The sequence below is a fragment of the Symsagittifera roscoffensis genome, chromosome 9, assembly GCF_963678635.1.
Source record: "Symsagittifera roscoffensis chromosome 9, txSymRosc1.1, whole genome shotgun sequence".
NCBI lineage: Eukaryota > Metazoa > Xenacoelomorpha > Acoela > Convolutidae > Symsagittifera > Symsagittifera roscoffensis.
Window position 1 is genome coordinate 41095202 of NC_087070.1, and position 18396 is coordinate 41113597.

Genomic DNA, 18396 nt, shown 5'->3' on the forward strand with positions numbered 1-18396 from the left:
AGATAAGCGTTTTTTTTGGCTTTTTAAAAAAAAATTAGAAAACGTTCATAAATTGAATTTTTTTTTTAACTTTTGATATTTCCAACCCTTTAGTTAGGAGTTGTCGGATCACTCGAGGTGTTCGCGAATCTCGCCTTCACATATGACTGCTCAAAGTTTTGTAATTTTGCATTACACGCTAGTTATTATTATTTTACGCAGACGTCGACTTTCGAACGGATAAGCGACGCAGCCATAGCTGATATGCAAGTTGAAAATTTAACAAAAATTCAAACTGACTCAACATTTCCGTGCTCGTCAGAAAAATGGCAAAAAGTGTTCCGATGCCCTCATGTTTGCGTCAAAATTCATGTTTGTGTCTTTCATCGATGCGCGATAGCCCCGACTGCTTGACAGACTCTTCCAATGGGGTTTTATTTTCTGTATTTGATGGAGAGTTTTTTTATTTCAAGAAGTCTGTTTTCATGCCAACTTTTCCTGCTAAAACGATTTCGGTTGATAACAATGAAAAGACTCTTTCTAAGTCTCTCAGAGCTGTTTGACGAAAGAGCTGTCTTGCTGCAACAATCTTAAACTAGATCTCCAAAATGCGCATAGGGGTTAAAATTAAACTTAGCACTAAGTAGAAAACAAGTTTGTGCTGATGACGCGCAGTGTGGCAAATTTTAGGAAGCGTTTGAATCTGAATTTAAAAAGTATCCCAAAAAATTTACACATAATACAAAAAAAACATGCACGACACTGCTATTTTATGGACGACGCAGTTAATTTGGGAGACTGGCAGTTTTGATGTGCTTAGAAGAATAAAGGTTGACAAATATTGTATTTAAAATGCTATTACAGTCGGTTGAACGTTTTTTTTTGCTGAGTTTTCAAAAAATGAAGGAGCAGTATTGGTTTTCTTAAGCTATCCCGGCGCAATTCTTAGCTAGGTACAAAAATTGGGTATGATTTATAATAATAATAGATTGTTATCAGACTCGCAAATTTGTTGACTACTTACGATATTAGCAACAATTATATCCCAGAATGAAGCCTGAGAGAACGTATTTAGACCAAAAAGTCCTTTTTCAAGCGTCGTTGGGTGGAAAAATTTTCAATTTATGTAATGCTGAAAAGGTCAAAAAAAACTGTAGAAAATGTAGCAAACAATTTAGAAAAAACTGTAGCAAATGTAGCACAACAAATGTAGAAAAAACTGTAGTAAATGTAGCACAAAAAAATGTAGCAAAAATTCTAGTAAATATAGCAACAAATTGCTTGACTTTTGATTTTTTTTTTATAAAGTTTGCTATTCCTCACAAGATACCATAGCGATGAGGGTAATAGTTTAAAAAATCCGTAGTATGACCTACCTTTCTTTGTTAGTGACATTTGTTGTATTGAGAGAAAAAGATTCGATTAAGAAGATTTGTATCGTGTCCCAGTGTCATCCGCCTCTTCAATGGGGGACCGGCTATTGCGAAAGGGATGACACCCCCTCCCCACGTTTCGTCTTGCATTGAGTAGGATTGGGGTCTAAAAACAAAAAAACGAGCTCCTTACTACTAGCAGGTCTAAAGATGTGTGCAGCTCTCTGTCCTTTCATTTTTTTCGTTAAAATACTTAGTGGTTTTCAACAATTCTTTTTTCTAAAATTTAAAAAAAGTTTAGTTGGATTTTAAATACAAAAGTTAGACTATTTTTAAGCGTCGATGAAGATGAACATTGTTCAGGTTCATACTCTAATATAGGTCGCGATGATTTTTTTTCAGGAAAAGTCTTCAAGTTTGTTCCGGCCTAAAATTACTTTTTCGCGGTTTGACTTTTTTTTAAATTCAATTAATTTCTTTTCCTAAAGGCAAGGCAAGCTCCTCTATCGATGAGCAAATGTTTAAAGGCCACCAAAAACGTGATTCAAATCTAATTTCGAAAATGTGATTTTGTTTTCAGATATAACAGCTGAATAAAAATTTTACCTATTGATCCCGTTTTCTCAATTTTATACTAAAATTAAATGCGTGTGATGGCTATCTTCCCATGCTTAGGGTATATCAATTTTGCATGTTTAACGAAAGAGTTTTTGCACGTTTAAGTTATATCGTATTTTGCCATTCGTAAGATTTTTTTTCCGTTTATGAACGCTCGGCTTTTTGAAAGGCTCATCTGGAAGCTCTAGCAATGACACCAGCATGGAAAGGGAGGAGAATGGCAGCGAAGTGTAGTGTAAGGGGCGGATTCATGCATCTATACATGAAGTAATGGGCGGCATTTTCCGTTTCAGCATTTATTTTAGCAAAGTTGACGAAAGGTACCCTATGGTGGGGTGCTTTCAGGGTTTGCGAAACTGGCCTGCAAATTTGAATACCTATATCTTTTTAGTTTCCGAGATATGAGGCTGATGATAATTTTTGAATTTTTTTTCAAAAATTGCAGATTTAAAACACTTGACATAATTTTGGCTCTCAAGGCCTTCTCAAATTTTTGTAGCTTCCAAGATTTACGTTTTTTAATGTTTTTCGTAGAGTTTTTTTGAAAAATCATCAAAGCAAACCGTAGCTCATACATTTAAAATCCGAACCCTGTACTTCCAAATATGCCTGCTCTATCTGTTTAGTTTTCGAGACATGACGTTTCTTATTTTTTTAAAGTTTTTAACTTTTTTTTTATAAATCGTACTTTTAAAACACTTGGAAAAAATTCAATTTAAGAACCTTTTAGTGAGGTTCTATCAGTATATTCTCAGTATTGCAAATTTTGCTTCCAAATATGCCAGCTCTATCTGTTCAGTTTCAGAGATATAACATTTTTTTATCTGTTTTTGAGTTTGTTTTTTTAATTTTAGGTATGAAACCTTTGTTAAAATTGAAAAACCAAATCCCTATAGTGGGTTTCTGTCAGGTACTCTTAGTTGTTTAAAATCTTGCCTCCAATTTTGCCTGCTCTTTTTTTTAAATTCGTTTTTAAAATCTAAGATTTGAAACACTTGACAAAATTTGAAATTCGGAGCTCTACAGTGGTATTCTATGAAACTACTCTAAGAGATTGCAAATCTTGCCTTCAAATACGTCTGCTCAAATTTGTTCAGTTCCCGAGATAAAATGGTGTTTTGTTTTTTGGAGAAGTTTTTTAGAATCTTAGATTTAAAACACCTGACAAAAATTGAAATTCCGAAGCCTATAGTAGAAATCTCTTAAAATACTCTCAAGGTTGCCTTTGTTGCATCCACGTTTGACTCCTCAAAGCTTTTAGCTTTGGAGATATGACGTTTTCCTTAAGTGTTCAGCAAGAGATTTTTAACAGTAATAGGTTTGCATGGTTTCACAAATTTTGAACAACTCAATCCTCTAGTTGGCGCTGTCAGGGTACTCTCACAGCGTTGCAAGTCTCACCTCCAAGTTTAACTGCTCAACGTTTTTCTAATCCGAGATATGGCGTTCTTAAGAATTTTCAAAAGTGAAAACATCATTATTTAAATCCTAAAACAACTTTTTCTCAAAATTTGAATTTGTTGATCTTTTGGTGATGCAATGTCAGTGTAATCCCAGCAGTTGCAGATTTAGAATATATATACAATGATTGCATAAACCTTTTTTACCTCCGCGATATGAAGTTTTTTGCTCAAAAAAGTTATATAAAAAGCTCTGATTTGTTTTCGACGTGAAGTTTTCGATCCTACGGTGGTGTGATGCGAAGTTACTCACAGAGGTTGAAAATTTGGCTTCTAAATTTGACTACTCAGATCTTTTCAGTAACCTCAGATCCAGTCAGCCACCCATATTTCCAATTAGCCATCTTTCGATTTAGCTATCGTTCCAATGAGAAATTCATCCATCCATCAAGACATAAACCCATCGATCAAGCTTTTTCTTCATCAAGCGGTCAATCTATCCAACCAACCGTTTGGCCAGTTAACCCTTGATCGGCCCACCCTTCTAGACATCCATCCATCAAAATATCCATCTCTCTAGCCATCCATCCAAACGGCTATTCATCCGTCCAGCGATCTAACCATCAAGCCACTCATCTTTCAGGCTATACATCCATCTAGCCATCAATCTATCCAACCAGCCATCAAGCCAATCTTTGATTAATCGGCAAATCCATCCAGCCATGCATCCACCAAGCAATCAGTCGAGCCATCCATTCAAGTAATCATTCATCAAGCGATCCATCTATCTAGCCATCCATTCATCAAATCATCCATCTATCTAAACATTCAACCAGCTATCTATCTGTTCATCTATCCCTCTAACCAAGCAGCCATCCATCCATCCTTTCAACCATCCATCCATGCATTCATCTATCGGTCCATTCATCTAGCAATCAATACAACCAGCCTTTTATCCAACCAGACATCCAGCCATCGATCCATTCACCTAGCAATCCAGCCAACCAGCCTTTCATCCAACCACACATCCAGCCATCAACGCTGCCATCCATCAATTCACCCACCACTCAAGCAATCCATCACTCCAAACAGTCATCCATTCAACCAGCCCTGCATTCGTTCGTCAACCATGCCATCCATGCATCCATCGCCTGCCTAGCCTTACTCAAAACTATCATGCATCCACCCAATCAGCGATTGATCCATTCGTCAAGCCACCATACATCTAGCAATCCTTTCATTTTGCCATCCGTCTATGCAACAACCAATCCAATCGTCTTGCGTTCGATCGTTCCAGCAACCATCCTGCCTTCCATCAATCCAGACAAACAGTCTTTCAACTATAATTATAGACCTTCATCAACCCTCTCATCTATTCATCCATCCAATCATCTGCCCATCTCAGCCAGCCATCAATCATCCGCCAATCCATCCGCACATTTAGCCAGTCCTGTGTCCAGCGGTTCATCGTCGATCTAACAATCTATCTATCTAGATATCCATTCGTAACGCATCCATCCATCTAGCCATTCATGCATCCCATCAAGCATCCTTGCTGCCGTCCATTGTCAATCTAGCCATCAATCCTACTATCCATCTCTCCACCCCACAACCGTTCGTCCAGCCATCCATGCACCTTGCCATCCATCCACTCAGACATCTCTGAATACACTCTCCATTCAGCTAGCCATTCACATTCATCCAGCTATTCATCCAGCCAGCCATATATCCAGCCACTAACCTACGTAGCTTTTCAACCAACCAGTCATCCATCTATCTAGCCATCCAGCCAGTCATATATCCAGCCATCAACCCATCCGGCCTTTGAACCGACCAGTCATCCAGTCATCTAGCCATGCATCCATCCTCTCATCATTTCAGCCATCCATACATCCAGTCAGTCAGTCTTCCAACCAGCCGTCACTCAAGCCATCGATCCTTCCAACCATCAAGCCAATTTGACAACTAGCCATTCACCTAGTCAGCCATCAATGCGTCCATCTAGCAATCCCTTGTGCCTTCATTCCATCATTTCAATCGTCCAGCCAATGATTCAAACATCCATTAGTCAATTACATCCACTATCCAGCCATCCTCAGAACCAGCAAAACATCCATCCATCTAATCTAATTTTCTGTTAAAGATAAACGTTGTCATTTTTCAGGAGCAACTTGAGCTACAGAGGGCCTGCTAGTTAGTATAATTTCAACAGAAAAGGTCAATCGTGAATTGTTCCAAGAATTCAAAAAGCTTTAAGGGCATATATGTTTTTGTTTGAAATTCGAATGCTTGCTTGCGTTCATTGATTCAATTCCAACTGTTTTTTGTTTCCGCTTGATTTTTTTTGTAAACTCTTGACAGTTGGTTGTTTTGCTTCTCTTAATGAGTTTATTAACGGAGTTGTTGTCTGATTAATCAAACATTAAAGATTTTGCGTATTCGCGTTTTGCGAGCCCTTGGGTCAATAAAAAATCAATTCGCACTTTTATATAGGTAATTTTCAGGTGAAAATTTTTGAAAAAAGGAAAGCCTGTTTCTGCGCAATTGGCACGCAAAACTTACACCCCTATAATTAATCGGTCTTTAGTTTCAAATTGTAGCATATGCGTTATCATTTTTTTCCGAAAATTGAATAAAAATTAAAGTAAAAAAAATACAATTTTTTTTGCTAAAATTTGGAAAGATTTTTTAATTACTTTTTTTTCGATACCTAAAAAAAAATTTTGCGCTGTAACTAAATCTCTGAAGTAAAACTAAGTTTTCCCGGCATAAATATAAACGTAATTGCTCGAAAAAAATCAAAATTCAAAAACCGGTTCATGTCGACACAGAAAATTTTTCGAAACCATTTGAATATCGCTCCAATAACGACTGAAAAGGAATATTAAATGATATAACACTCGGCCCTATTCAATGACTTTTTTGTAACTTAATTTGCGTGGGAAAAGGTTTCGAAAAACTAAAACATGCCCGAAGACAAAGTTCCTCCTTGCTTTTAGAGGTCGTAACAATAATCTGCGTTCGTTTTTTTTGTGATCGGTCATAAAGTTCTTGTTTGCTTCATTTTGTATTGTAATAATTCCGATTCTCTTCGCTTCTGGATATAAAGGAACACTGGATTTGTGAAAACACTTCGATTTTATATGTTTTTTGAAAATCCATTTGAATTAAGTAGCTATTATAATTTCGTCGTTTAACGTGTTATTAATTTTGGCGAAAACTTTGGCTATCCATCTCTGAAATATATCTAGCTTTCTAGAAGTTTTTATAAACTCCGGCACTCTTTTTTGTTGGAAACTCCGATACCTTCTAAATCTCTTCTCGGAAAGTGACTGAACTCTCGAGATATTCTAACCGAGTCTGGACGAGCCATATATACCCGGCGGTGGCTTCTTATTTTAACATCAGTTCCCAGGTATAGAGCTCTGTTGTGAAGGTGGAACAAAGTTCCTCTTTTCACTTGTTACATAGAGATTTTGGTAACCACGGTTAAAGATATTTGTGTTTTTTTTTCAGTTTTGTTTAAGGACAAATGCAAGTTTTTTTGCACGCCTCATTTGCCGAAACAAAACATTTTAAGACTCTTTTTGCTTTTAAATGAGTTTTTGGTATAGTTTAAACCACGCTTCGAAAACATTTGTTTTATCAAGTTTTGTTTCGCGTAATTATCTTTGTTCACAAGTAGCAATAGTTTCACTAAAAGCCATTATGAAATTAGGTGTGTAAAAACTCATAATCTAGTAATTTTACTCGAGTCGTGAATAATATATAAAACTAAATTTTGTAATCAGTAAGCTGGCAAAATTTCTTTCAAGTTGTGCATGCAGCGACGTGAACGAATTCGTGGTCTAATTTGGCCGATATTAAATTCATAGTTTCAATTATTTTTACAATTAATGTTTAACCATTCGGTTTTTTAAATCTCAGAAAATTTCGTCAGTACGTGCTTTTTTTTGGTAAATAACTTCGGAGCTAGAACTGCTCAAAATCTTAGTTGTATTTGTTCCTATAATTGTTAGTTATTATCAATATCAAGAGAAAACTAAAACTGAGAATGGAAAAGGGCGCAGTTGGAAGAAGCGATCACCAGGAGTGGACTCCTAAACGGCGGATGAAATTATTCTCGTGGGATTCGTCAAAGGGGGAGGGGAAAGGAAGAGGAGATCTGGAGGTGATCTATTCCATTGACGACAACCCCCCTTGGTACCTGGCCATAATTCTCGGCCTGCAGCACTATCTGACCATGATCGGTGCATGCATTTCTATCCCCTTTGTACTGTCCCCCTTTCTGTGTATAGCGAACAATGGTCTAGCACTCTCTAGACTTATCAGCACAATCTTCTTCTGCTCCGGAGTGGCGACTCTGCTGCAGGCCACGTTGGGGGTCAGACTACCCATTGTACAGGGGGGCACTTTCACATTCATCACTCCCACCATCGCCATACTCAGCCTACATGGTGAATGGTAAGTTATGTCCGCCAAAACAAAGCAGACTTGTTCGGCTTCAGCTATTTGATTTTGGTGAGCCGTGAATAAAAGTCAAATTAAGAATGAACAACTTTCAATCTGAACTTATTTTTTGTTGCGATAACTCCTCATTATATTTTCCCACAGTAAATACAATTTTTTTTTTTAAAAAGGTCATATTTACTGTGGAAAAAATATATAATTGGGAAATTATCAAAACAAAAATTAAGTTCAGAACAAAGTTCATTCTTAATTTGAGTAGTATGTGAAATCTACCGTGGTTTCAGCTCAGATAAAAATTAATTCCGCAAGTATTTAATTGTCTGATTTGGTTTCTCGAATATGTTTTCTTTTCGTTTGATCAAAACTTAGGGTGCAAAGGAACTTTAATCTAGGGTCGTATTTACGCAAAATCAGTAGCTTTAAAGAACGCTTGGAAGGCATAGAGTGTTATCAAATAAATTTTCTTGGTTTCGAGATAAATTGGTTTGAATCTGAATAATTCCATTTTCAAACCTTTCTTAACAAGGTAGTGGATCAATAACTTTCTGATTTTAGTTGGATTTTTAAATACAAAAATTTGATTATTTTTAAAGAGTCGATGAATATGACCAGACTCTTAAATAGGTCGGGGTGATTTTTTTAAAGACTTTGTTCAGGCTTAAAATTACTTTTCGCGGTTTGAATTTTGATTTCTCTTTAAATTCAGTTCATTTCCTTTGTTGGAACGAAGGCAAGCTCCACTATTGAACAGTGAAAGTATAAAGATTACAAAAAACGTGATTCCAGTTTCGAAGGTCGAATTTAATTTTCGAATTTCCTAGTGGAATACAACCTTACCTTTTAATCAAGTTTTCTCAAATTAAGTCATTTTTTATCCAAAAAGTGCCAATCGTAAATTGTTCTAAAAATTCAAAAAAACTTCGAGGCTTTCTATTTTTTTGATATTCGAACGCTGAAGTTTTTTTTAAAAATCAAATCGTTTTTTTTCTGCGCACTTGCGTTCACTGTTTTGTTTCTAACTGATAATGGCTATGTTTTTTTGATAGAGCGCTCAATTTCAATTCAACTTTACTGATCAAGAAAACGGTGCAACAGTTTGAAAAATAAGGAAATACCGTGGTTGGGAAAACCTTCTCTAATCTGGTGCAACGACTGGCCTGGTTACAATTTTTTTTCACGCTATCGAGAGCAAGTATCTTGTAATCGGGAACTAGATTTTTTTTCTCGTAAATAACTTTTCTTACAAAAATTCGTACTTGCTTTAGTGTTGAACCTTAATAATTTCCAGGTTCCTTCCAACTTGGCCAGAATGTATTGCGATCGTCGGACGTTCGTTTGTCTGCCCAAATTTTTCTGCTTAGGTGCCACATCACGGATCTTTTTGTGCTATTAGCAAGTATCAAAGTCGTTGCAAGTTTTTGATCATTGCAGTTTCTTGGTAGACGTAAGCTTTTGGCCTTTCTGTAAAACTACTCTGCCAAGTCTTAGGTTAAGTTTTCATCGAACTATACGGTTTTGGTAACCTTCTTTGCTCAAGCGGCCACGATTATATTATCTCTATGCAGAAAAAAGGGTTATTTCAAAAGGGTCTTAAATTTTTTTCATTTTTCTTAAAAACTACTCTATCAAATCTGAGATGCGGATTTGAGTCGAAAGAACCAGTTTAAAAATTTTTTCTGCAGATGCAGTGACTCCTTAACTTTTTTGTGTATTGCCGTGCAAGTGGCGCGAAGCTCCCTTCGCTTCTGTTTTAACTTATTTCGTTTTCTTTTTTTTCATGAGTTTTGATTTTCATAAAATGATGATACAATATTTTTAAAGTTGCTATATCTTGTTTCAAAGGAATTATGTACATTTTTCAGCTGTTTTTTTTTCAATGTTAAATTGTTTTATACTTGCGGTAAATGACTTTTGCTCGGATCTTGTTAACTATTTCACCCCCCCCCCCCCCCCCCCCCTATTGCAAAATGGGAGGGGAATAGTTAAAATGGTACAAAATTCGTAATGCTTAACTGTTCACATTTCTTTCTTTATAGGGGGGGGGGGGGGATGTGATATCGTTACAATGTACCATAGGGGGGAAATAGTTAACAAGATCCCTTTTTTCTTATACTAAACCAGATTTTTGCGAAGTCAAATAATTGTCTAGTCTATTCTCACTGAACTCAATGATTGATTCACTTGAGGGACTGAGGGCTAAAACTTACTGTTGTTTTTGGCTTCATTTCTTCCCACCTATATTCTGTCGACTTGATTTTTCTATTAATATTTACATATGTTGTTTCGGAGGGTATCTAGATAGAATGGGCCAATATATATACGATTCATAAATGTGGAAATTTGCTGTTGTAAAACAACCAGTTTTTTATGTATTCTGTAGTCACGTTTAGATGCAAAAAGACTATCCATTTCAAAAAAGTGGAAAAGTTAGTCAATTCGAACGCCTCATTAATGACAAATTCAAAAACCATCAAACTGGTACCTCCAGCTTTAGCTTGGTCGCTAAGTTTAGTTTTATTCAGACAGACGAAAAATTTGTTTCTCCCATTTTGATCATCTGCCCATCTCAGCCAGCCATCAATCATCCGCCAATCCATCCGCACATTTAGCCAGTCCTGTGTCCAGCGGTTCATCGTCGATCTAACAATCTATCTATCTAGATATCCATTCGTAACGCATCCATCCATCTAGCCATTCATGCATCCCATCAAGCATCCTTGCTGCCGTCCATTGTCAATCTAGCCATCAATCCTATTATCCATCTCTCCACCCCACAACCGTTCGTCCAGCCATCCATGCACCTTGCCATCCATCCACTCAGACATCTCTGAATACACTCTCCATTCAGCTAGCCATTCACATTCATCCAGCTATTCATCCAGCCAGCCATATATCCAGCCACTAACCTACGTAGCTTTTCAACCAACCAGTCATCCATCTATCTAGCCATCCAGCCAGTCATATATCCAGCCATCAACCCATCCGGCCTTTGAACCGACCAGTCATCCAGTCATCTAGCCATGCATCCATCCTCTCATCATTTCAGCCATCCATACATCCAGTCAGTCAGTCTTCCAACCAGCCGTCACTCAAGCCATCGATCCTTCCAACCATCAAGCCAATTTGACAACTAGCCATTCACCTAGTCAGCCATCAATGCGTCCATCTAGCAATCCCTTGTGCCTTCATTCCATCATTTCAATCGTCCAGCCAATGATTCAAACATCCATTAGTCAATTACATCCACTATCCAGCCATCCTCAGAACCAGCAAAACATCCATCCATCTAATCTAATTTTCTGTTAAAGATAAACGTTGTCATTTTTCAGGAGCAACTTGAGCTACAGAGGGCCTGCTAGTTAGTATAATTTCAACAGAAAAGGTCAATCGTGAATTGTTCCAAGAATTCAAAAAGCTTTAAGGGCATATATGTTTTTGTTTGAAATTCGAATGCTTGCTTGCGTTCATTGATTCAATTCCAACTGTTTTTTGTTTCCGCTTGATTTTTTTTGTAAACTCTTGACAGTTGGTTGTTTTGCTTCTCTTAATGAGTTTATTAACGGAGTTGTTGTCTGATTAATCAAACATTAAAGATTTTGCGTATTCGCGTTTTGCGAGCCCTTGGGTCAATAAAAAATCAATTCGCACTTTTATATAGGTAATTTTCAGGTGAAAATTTTTGAAAAAAGGAAAGCCTGTTTCTGCGCAATTGGCACGCAAAACTTACACCCCTATAATTAATCGGTCTTTAGTTTCAAATTGTAGCATATGCGTTATCATTTTTTTCCGAAAATTGAATAAAAATTAAAGTAAAAAAAATACAATTTTTTTTGCTAAAATTTGGAAAGATTTTTTAATTACTTTTTTTTCGATACCTAAAAAAAAATTTTGCGCTGTAACTAAATCTCTGAAGTAAAACTAAGTTTTCCCGGCATAAATATAAACGTAATTGCTCGAAAAAAATCAAAATTCAAAAACCGGTTCATGTCGACACAGAAAATTTTTCGAAACCATTTGAATATCGCTCCAATAACGACTGAAAAGGAATATTAAATGATATAACACTCGGCCCTATTCAATGACTTTTTTGTAACTTAATTTGCGTGGGAAAAGGTTTCGAAAAACTAAAACATGCCCGAAGACAAAGTTCCTCCTTGCTTTTAGAGGTCGTAACAATAATCTGCGTTCGTTTTTTTTGTGATCGGTCATAAAGTTCTTGTTTGCTTCATTTTGTATTGTAATAATTCCGATTCTCTTCGCTTCTGGATATAAAGGAACACTGGATTTGTGAAAACACTTCGATTTTATATGTTTTTTGAAAATCCATTTGAATTAAGTAGCTATTATAATTTCGTCGTTTAACGTGTTATTAATTTTGGCGAAAACTTTGGCTATCCATCTCTGAAATATATCTAGCTTTCTAGAAGTTTTTATAAACTCCGGCACTCTTTTTTGTTGGAAACTCCGATACCTTCTAAATCTCTTCTCGGAAAGTGACTGAACTCTCGAGATATTCTAACCGAGTCTGGACGAGCCATATATACCCGGCGGTGGCTTCTTATTTTAACATCAGTTCCCAAAATGGGAGGGGAATAGTTAAAATGGTACAAAATTCGTAATGCTTAACTGTTCACATTTCTTTCTTTATAGGGGGGGGGGGATGTGATATCGTTACAATGTACCATAGGGGGGAAATAGTTAACAAGATCCCTTTTTTCTTATACTAAACTAGATTTTTGCGAAGTCAAATAATTGTCTAGTCTATTCTCACTGAACTCAATGATTGATTCACTTGAGGGACTGAGGGCTAAAACTTACTGTTGTTTTTGGCTTCATTTCTTCCCACCTATATTCTGTCGACTTGATTTTTCTATTAATATTTACATATGTTGTTTCGGAGGGTATCTAGATAGAATGGGCCAATATATATACGATTCATAAATGTGGAAATTTGCTGTTGTAAAACAACCAGTTTTTTATGTATTCTGTAGTCACGTTTAGATGCAAAAAGACTATCCATTTCAAAAAAGTGGAAAAGTTAGTCAATTCGAACGCCTCATTAATGACAAATTCAAAAACCATCAAACTGGTACCTCCAGCTTTAGCTTGGTCGCTAAGTTTAGTTTTATTCAGACAGACGAAAAATTTGTTTCTCCCATTTTGATCATCTGCCCATCTCAGCCAGCCATCAATCATCCGCCAATCCATCCGCACATTTAGCCAGTCCTGTGTCCAGCGGTTCATCGTCGATCTAACAATCTATCTATCTAGATATCCATTCGTAACGCATCCATCCATCTAGCCATTCATGCATCCCATCAAGCATCCTTGCTGCCGTCCATTGTCAATCTAGCCATCAATCCTACTATCCATCTCTCCACCCCACAACCGTTCGTCCAGCCATCCATGCACCTTGCCATCCATCCACTCAGACATCTCTGAATACACTCTCCATTCAGCTAGCCATTCACATTCATCCAGCTATTCATCCAGCCAGCCATATATCCAGCCACTAACCTACGTAGCTTTTCAACCAACCAGTCATCCATCTATCTAGCCATCCAGCCAGTCATATATCCAGCCATCAACCCATCCGGCCTTTGAACCGACCAGTCATCCAGTCATCTAGCCATGCATCCATCCTCTCATCATTTCAGCCATCCATGCATCCAGTCAGTCAGTCTTCCAACCAGCCGTCACTCAAGCCATCGATCCTTCCAACCATCAAGCCAATTTGACAACTAGCCATTCACCTAGTCAGCCATCAATGCGTCCATCTAGCAATCCCTTGTGCCTTCATTCCATCATTTCAATCGTCCAGCCAATGATTCAAACATCCATTAGTCAATTACATCCACTATCCAGCCATCCTCAGAACCAGCAAAACATCCATCCATCTAATCTAATTTTCTGTTAAAGATAAACGTTGTCATTTTTCAGGAGCAACTTGAGCTACAGAGGGCCTGCTAGTTAGTATAATTTCAACAGAAAAGGTCAATCGTGAATTGTTCCAAGAATTCAAAAAGCTTTAAGGGCATATATGTTTTTGTTTGAAATTCGAATGCTTGCTTGCGTTCATTGATTCAATTCCAACTGTTTTTTGTTTCCGCTTGATTTTTTTTGTAAACTCTTGACAGTTGGTTGTTTTGCTTCTCTTAATGAGTTTATTAACGGAGTTGTTGTCTGATTAATCAAACATTAAAGATTTTGCGTATTCGCGTTTTGCGAGCCCTTGGGTCAATAAAAAATCAATTCGCACTTTTATATAGGTAATTTTCAGGTGAAAATTTTTGAAAAAAGGAAAGCCTGTTTCTGCGCAATTGGCACGCAAAACTTACACCCCTATAATTAATCGGTCTTTAGTTTCAAATTGTAGCATATGCGTTATCATTTTTTTCCGAAAATTGAATAAAAATTAAAGTAAAAAAAATACAATTTTTTTTGCTAAAATTTGGAAAGATTTTTTAATTACTTTTTTTTCGATACCTAAAAAAAAATTTTGCGCTGTAACTAAATCTCTGAAGTAAAACTAAGTTTTCCCGGCATAAATATAAACGTAATTGCTCGAAAAAAATCAAAATTCAAAAACCGGTTCATGTCGACACAGAAAATTTTTCGAAACCATTTGAATATCGCTCCAATAACGACTGAAAAGGAATATTAAATGATATAACACTCGGCCCTATTCAATGACTTTTTTGTAACTTAATTTGCGTGGGAAAAGGTTTCGAAAAACTAAAACATGCCCGAAGACAAAGTTCCTCCTTGCTTTTAGAGGTCGTAACAATAATCTGCGTTCGTTTTTTTGTGATCGGTCATAAAGTTCTTGTTTGCTTCATTTTGTATTGTAATAATTCCGATTCTCTTCGCTTCTGGATATAAATGAACACTGGATTTGTGAAAACACTTCGATTTTATATGTTTTTTGAAAATCCATTTGAATTAAGTAGCTATTATAATTTCGTCGTTTAACGTGTTATTAATTTTGGCGAAAACTTTGGCTATCCATCTCTGAAATATATCTAGCTTTCTAGAAGTTTTTATAAACTCCGGCACTCTTTTTTGTTGGAAACTCCGATACCTTCTAAATCTCTTCTCGGAAAGTGACTGAACTCTCGAGATATTCTAACCGAGTCTGGACGAGCCATATATACCCGGCGGTGGCTTCTTATTTTAACATCAGTTCCCAGGTATAGAGCTCTGTTGTGAAGGTGGAACAAAGTTCCTCTTTTCACTTGTTACATAGAGATTTGTAACCACGGTTAAAGATATTTGTGTTTTTTTTTTCAGTTTTGTTTAAGGACAAATGCAAGTTTTTTTGCACGCCTCATTTGCCGAAACAAAACATTTTAAGACTCTTTTTGCTTTTAAATGAGTTTTTGGTATAGTTTAAACCACGCTTCGAAAACATTTGTTTTATCAAGTTTTGTTTCGCGTAATTATCTTTGTTCACAAGTAGCAATAGTTTCACTAAAAGCCATTATGAAATTAGGTGTGTAAAAACTCATAATCTAGTAATTTTACTCGAGTCGTGAATAATATATAAAACTAAATTTTGTAATCAGTAAGCTGGCAAAATTTCTTTCAAGTTGTGCATGCAGCGACGTGAACGAATTCGTGGTCTAATTTGGCCGATATTAAATTCATAGTTTCAATTATTTTTACAATTAATGTTTAACCATTCGGTTTTTTAAATCAGAAATTCGTCAGTACGTGCTTTTTTTTGGTAATAACTTCGGAGCTAGAACTGCTCAAAATCTTAGTTGTATTTGTTCCTATAATTGTTAGTTATTATCAATAAGAGAAAACTAAAACTGAGAATGGAAAAGGGCGCAGTTGGAAGAAGCGATCACCAGGAGTGGACTCCTAAACGGCGGATGAAATTATTCTCGTGGGATTCGTCAAAGGGGGAGGGGAAAGGAAGAGGAGATCTGGAGGTGATCTATTCCATTGACGACAACCCCCCTTGGTACCTGGCCATAATTCTCGGCCTGCAGCACTATCTGACCATGATCGGTGCATGCATTTCTATCCCCTTTGTACTGTCCCCCCTTTCTGTGTATAGCGAACAATGGTCTAGCACTCTCTAGACTTATCAGCACAATCTTCTTCTGCTCCGGAGTGGCGACTCTGCTGCAGGCCACGTTGGGGGTCAGACTACCCATTGTACAGGGGGGCACTTTCACATTCATCACTCCCACCATCGCCATACTCAGCCTACATGGTGAATGGTAAGTTATGTCCGCCAAAACAAAGCAGACTTGTTCGGCTTCAGCTATTTGATTTTGGTGAGCCGTGAATAAAAGTCAAATTAAGAATGAACAACTTTCAATCTGAACTTATTTTTTGTTGCGATAACTCCTCATTATATTTTCCCACAGTAAATACAATTTTTTTTTTTAAAAGGTCATATTTACTGTGGAAAAAATATATAATTGGGAAATTATCAAAACAAAAATTAAGTTCAGAACAAAGTTCATTCTTAATTTGAGTAGTATGTGAAATCTACCGTGGTTTCAGCTCAGATAAAAATTAATTCCGCAAGTATTTAATTGTCTGATTTGGTTTCTCGAATATGTTTTCTTTTCGTTTGATCAAAACTTAGGGTGCAAAGGAACTTTAATCTAGGGTCGTATTTACGCAAAATCAGTAGCTTTAAAGAACGCTTGGAAGGCATAGAGTGTTATCAAATAAATTTTCTTGGTTTCGAGATAAATTGGTTTGAATCTGAATAATTCCATTTTCAAACCTTTCTTAACAAGGTAGTGGATCAATAACTTTCTGATTTTAGTTGGATTTTTAAATACAAAAATTTGATTATTTTTAAAGAGTCGATGAATATGACCAGACTCTTAAATAGGTCGGGGTGATTTTTTTAAAGACTTTGTTCAGGCTTAAAATTACTTTTCGCGGTTTGAATTTTGATTTCTCTTTAAATTCAGTTCATTTCCTTTGTTGGAACGAAGGCAAGCTCCACTATTGAACAGTGAAAGTATAAAGATTACAAAAAACGTGATTCCAGTTTCGAAGGTCGAATTTAATTTTCGAATTTCCTAGTGGAATACAACCTTACCTTTTAATCAAGTTTTCTCAAATTAAGTCATTTTTTATCCAAAAAGTGCCAATCGTAAATTGTTCTAAAAATTCAAAAAAACTTCGAGGCTTTCTATTTTTTTGATATTCGAACGCTGAAGTTTTTTTTAAAAATCAAATCGTTTTTTTCTGCGCACTTGCGTTCACTGTTTTGTTTCTAACTGATAATGGCTATGTTTTTTTGATAGAGCGCTCAATTTCAATTCAACTTTACTGATCAAGAAAACGGTGCAACAGTTTGAAAAATAAGGAAATACCGTGGTTGGGAAACCTTCTCTAATCTGGTGCAACGACTGGCCTGGTTACATTTTTTTTTCACGCTATCGAGAGCAAGTATCTTGTAATCGGGAACTAGATTTTTTTTTCTCGTAAATAACTTTTCTTACAAAAATTCGTACTTGCTTTAGTGTTGAACCTTAATAATTTCCAGGTTCCTTCCAACTTGGCCAGAATGTATTGCGATCGTCGGACGTTCGTTTGTCTGCCCAAATTTTTCTGCTTAGGTGCCACATCACGGATCTTTTTGTGCTATTAGCAAGTATCAAAGTCGTTGCAAGTTTTTGATCATTGCAGTTTCTTGGTAGACGTAAGCTTTTGGCCTTTCTGTAAAACTACTCTGCCAAGTCTTACCAAGTCTTAGGTTAAGTTTTCATCGAACTATACGGTTTTGGTAACCTTCTTTGCTCAAGCGGCCACGATTATATTATCTCTATGCAGAAAAAAGGGTTATTTCAAAAGGGTCTTAAATTTTTTTCATTTTTCTTAAAAACTACTCTATCAAATCTGAGATGCGGATTTGAGTCGAAAGAACCAGTTTAAAAATTTTTTCTGCAGATGCAGTGACTCCTTAACTTTTTTGTGTATTGCCGTGCAAGTGGCGCGAAGCTCCCTTCGCTTCTGTTTTAACTTATTTCGTTTTCTTTTTTTTCATGAGTTTTGATTTTCATAAAATGATGATACAATATTTTTAAAGTTGCTATATCTTGTTTCAAAGGAATTATGTACATTTTTCAGCTGTTTTTTTTTCAATGTTAAATTGTTTTATACTTGCGGTAAATGACTTTTGCTCGGATCTTGTTAACTATTTCACCCCCCCCCCCCCCCCCCCCTATTGCAAAATGGGAGGGGAATAGTTAAAATGGTACAAAATTCGTAATGCTTAACTGTTCACATTTCTTTCTTTATAGGGGGGGGGGGGGGGGGGGGATGTGATATCGTTACAATGTACCATAGGGGGGAAATAGTTAACAAGATCCCTTTTTTCTTATACTAAACCAGATTTTTGCGAAGTCAAATAATTGTCTAGTCTATTCTCACTGAACTCAATGATTGATTCACTTGAGGGACTGAGGGCTAAAACTTACTGTTGTTTTTGGCTTCATTTCTTCCCACCTATATTCTGTCGACTTGATTTTTCTATTAATATTTACATATGTTGTTTCGGAGGGTATCTAGATAGAATG

At 36.4% G+C, this 18396-nt stretch overlaps 1 protein-coding gene across 1 annotated transcript in view; it reads left to right on the forward strand.

The window, feature by feature from the left end:
* Window positions 1–7424: 7424 nt before the first annotated feature.
* LOC134854847 (solute carrier family 23 member 2-like) overlaps window positions 7425–18396 on the forward strand; it is a 37140-nt gene continuing 26168 nt past the window's right edge. The window contains exons 1-2 of the mRNA XM_063871206.1: window positions 7425–7834; window positions 15868–16071. Coding sequence (XP_063727276.1) covers window positions 7425–7834; window positions 15868–16071 — 614 coding nt within the window. The remainder of the gene's footprint in view (window positions 7835–15867; window positions 16072–18396) is intronic.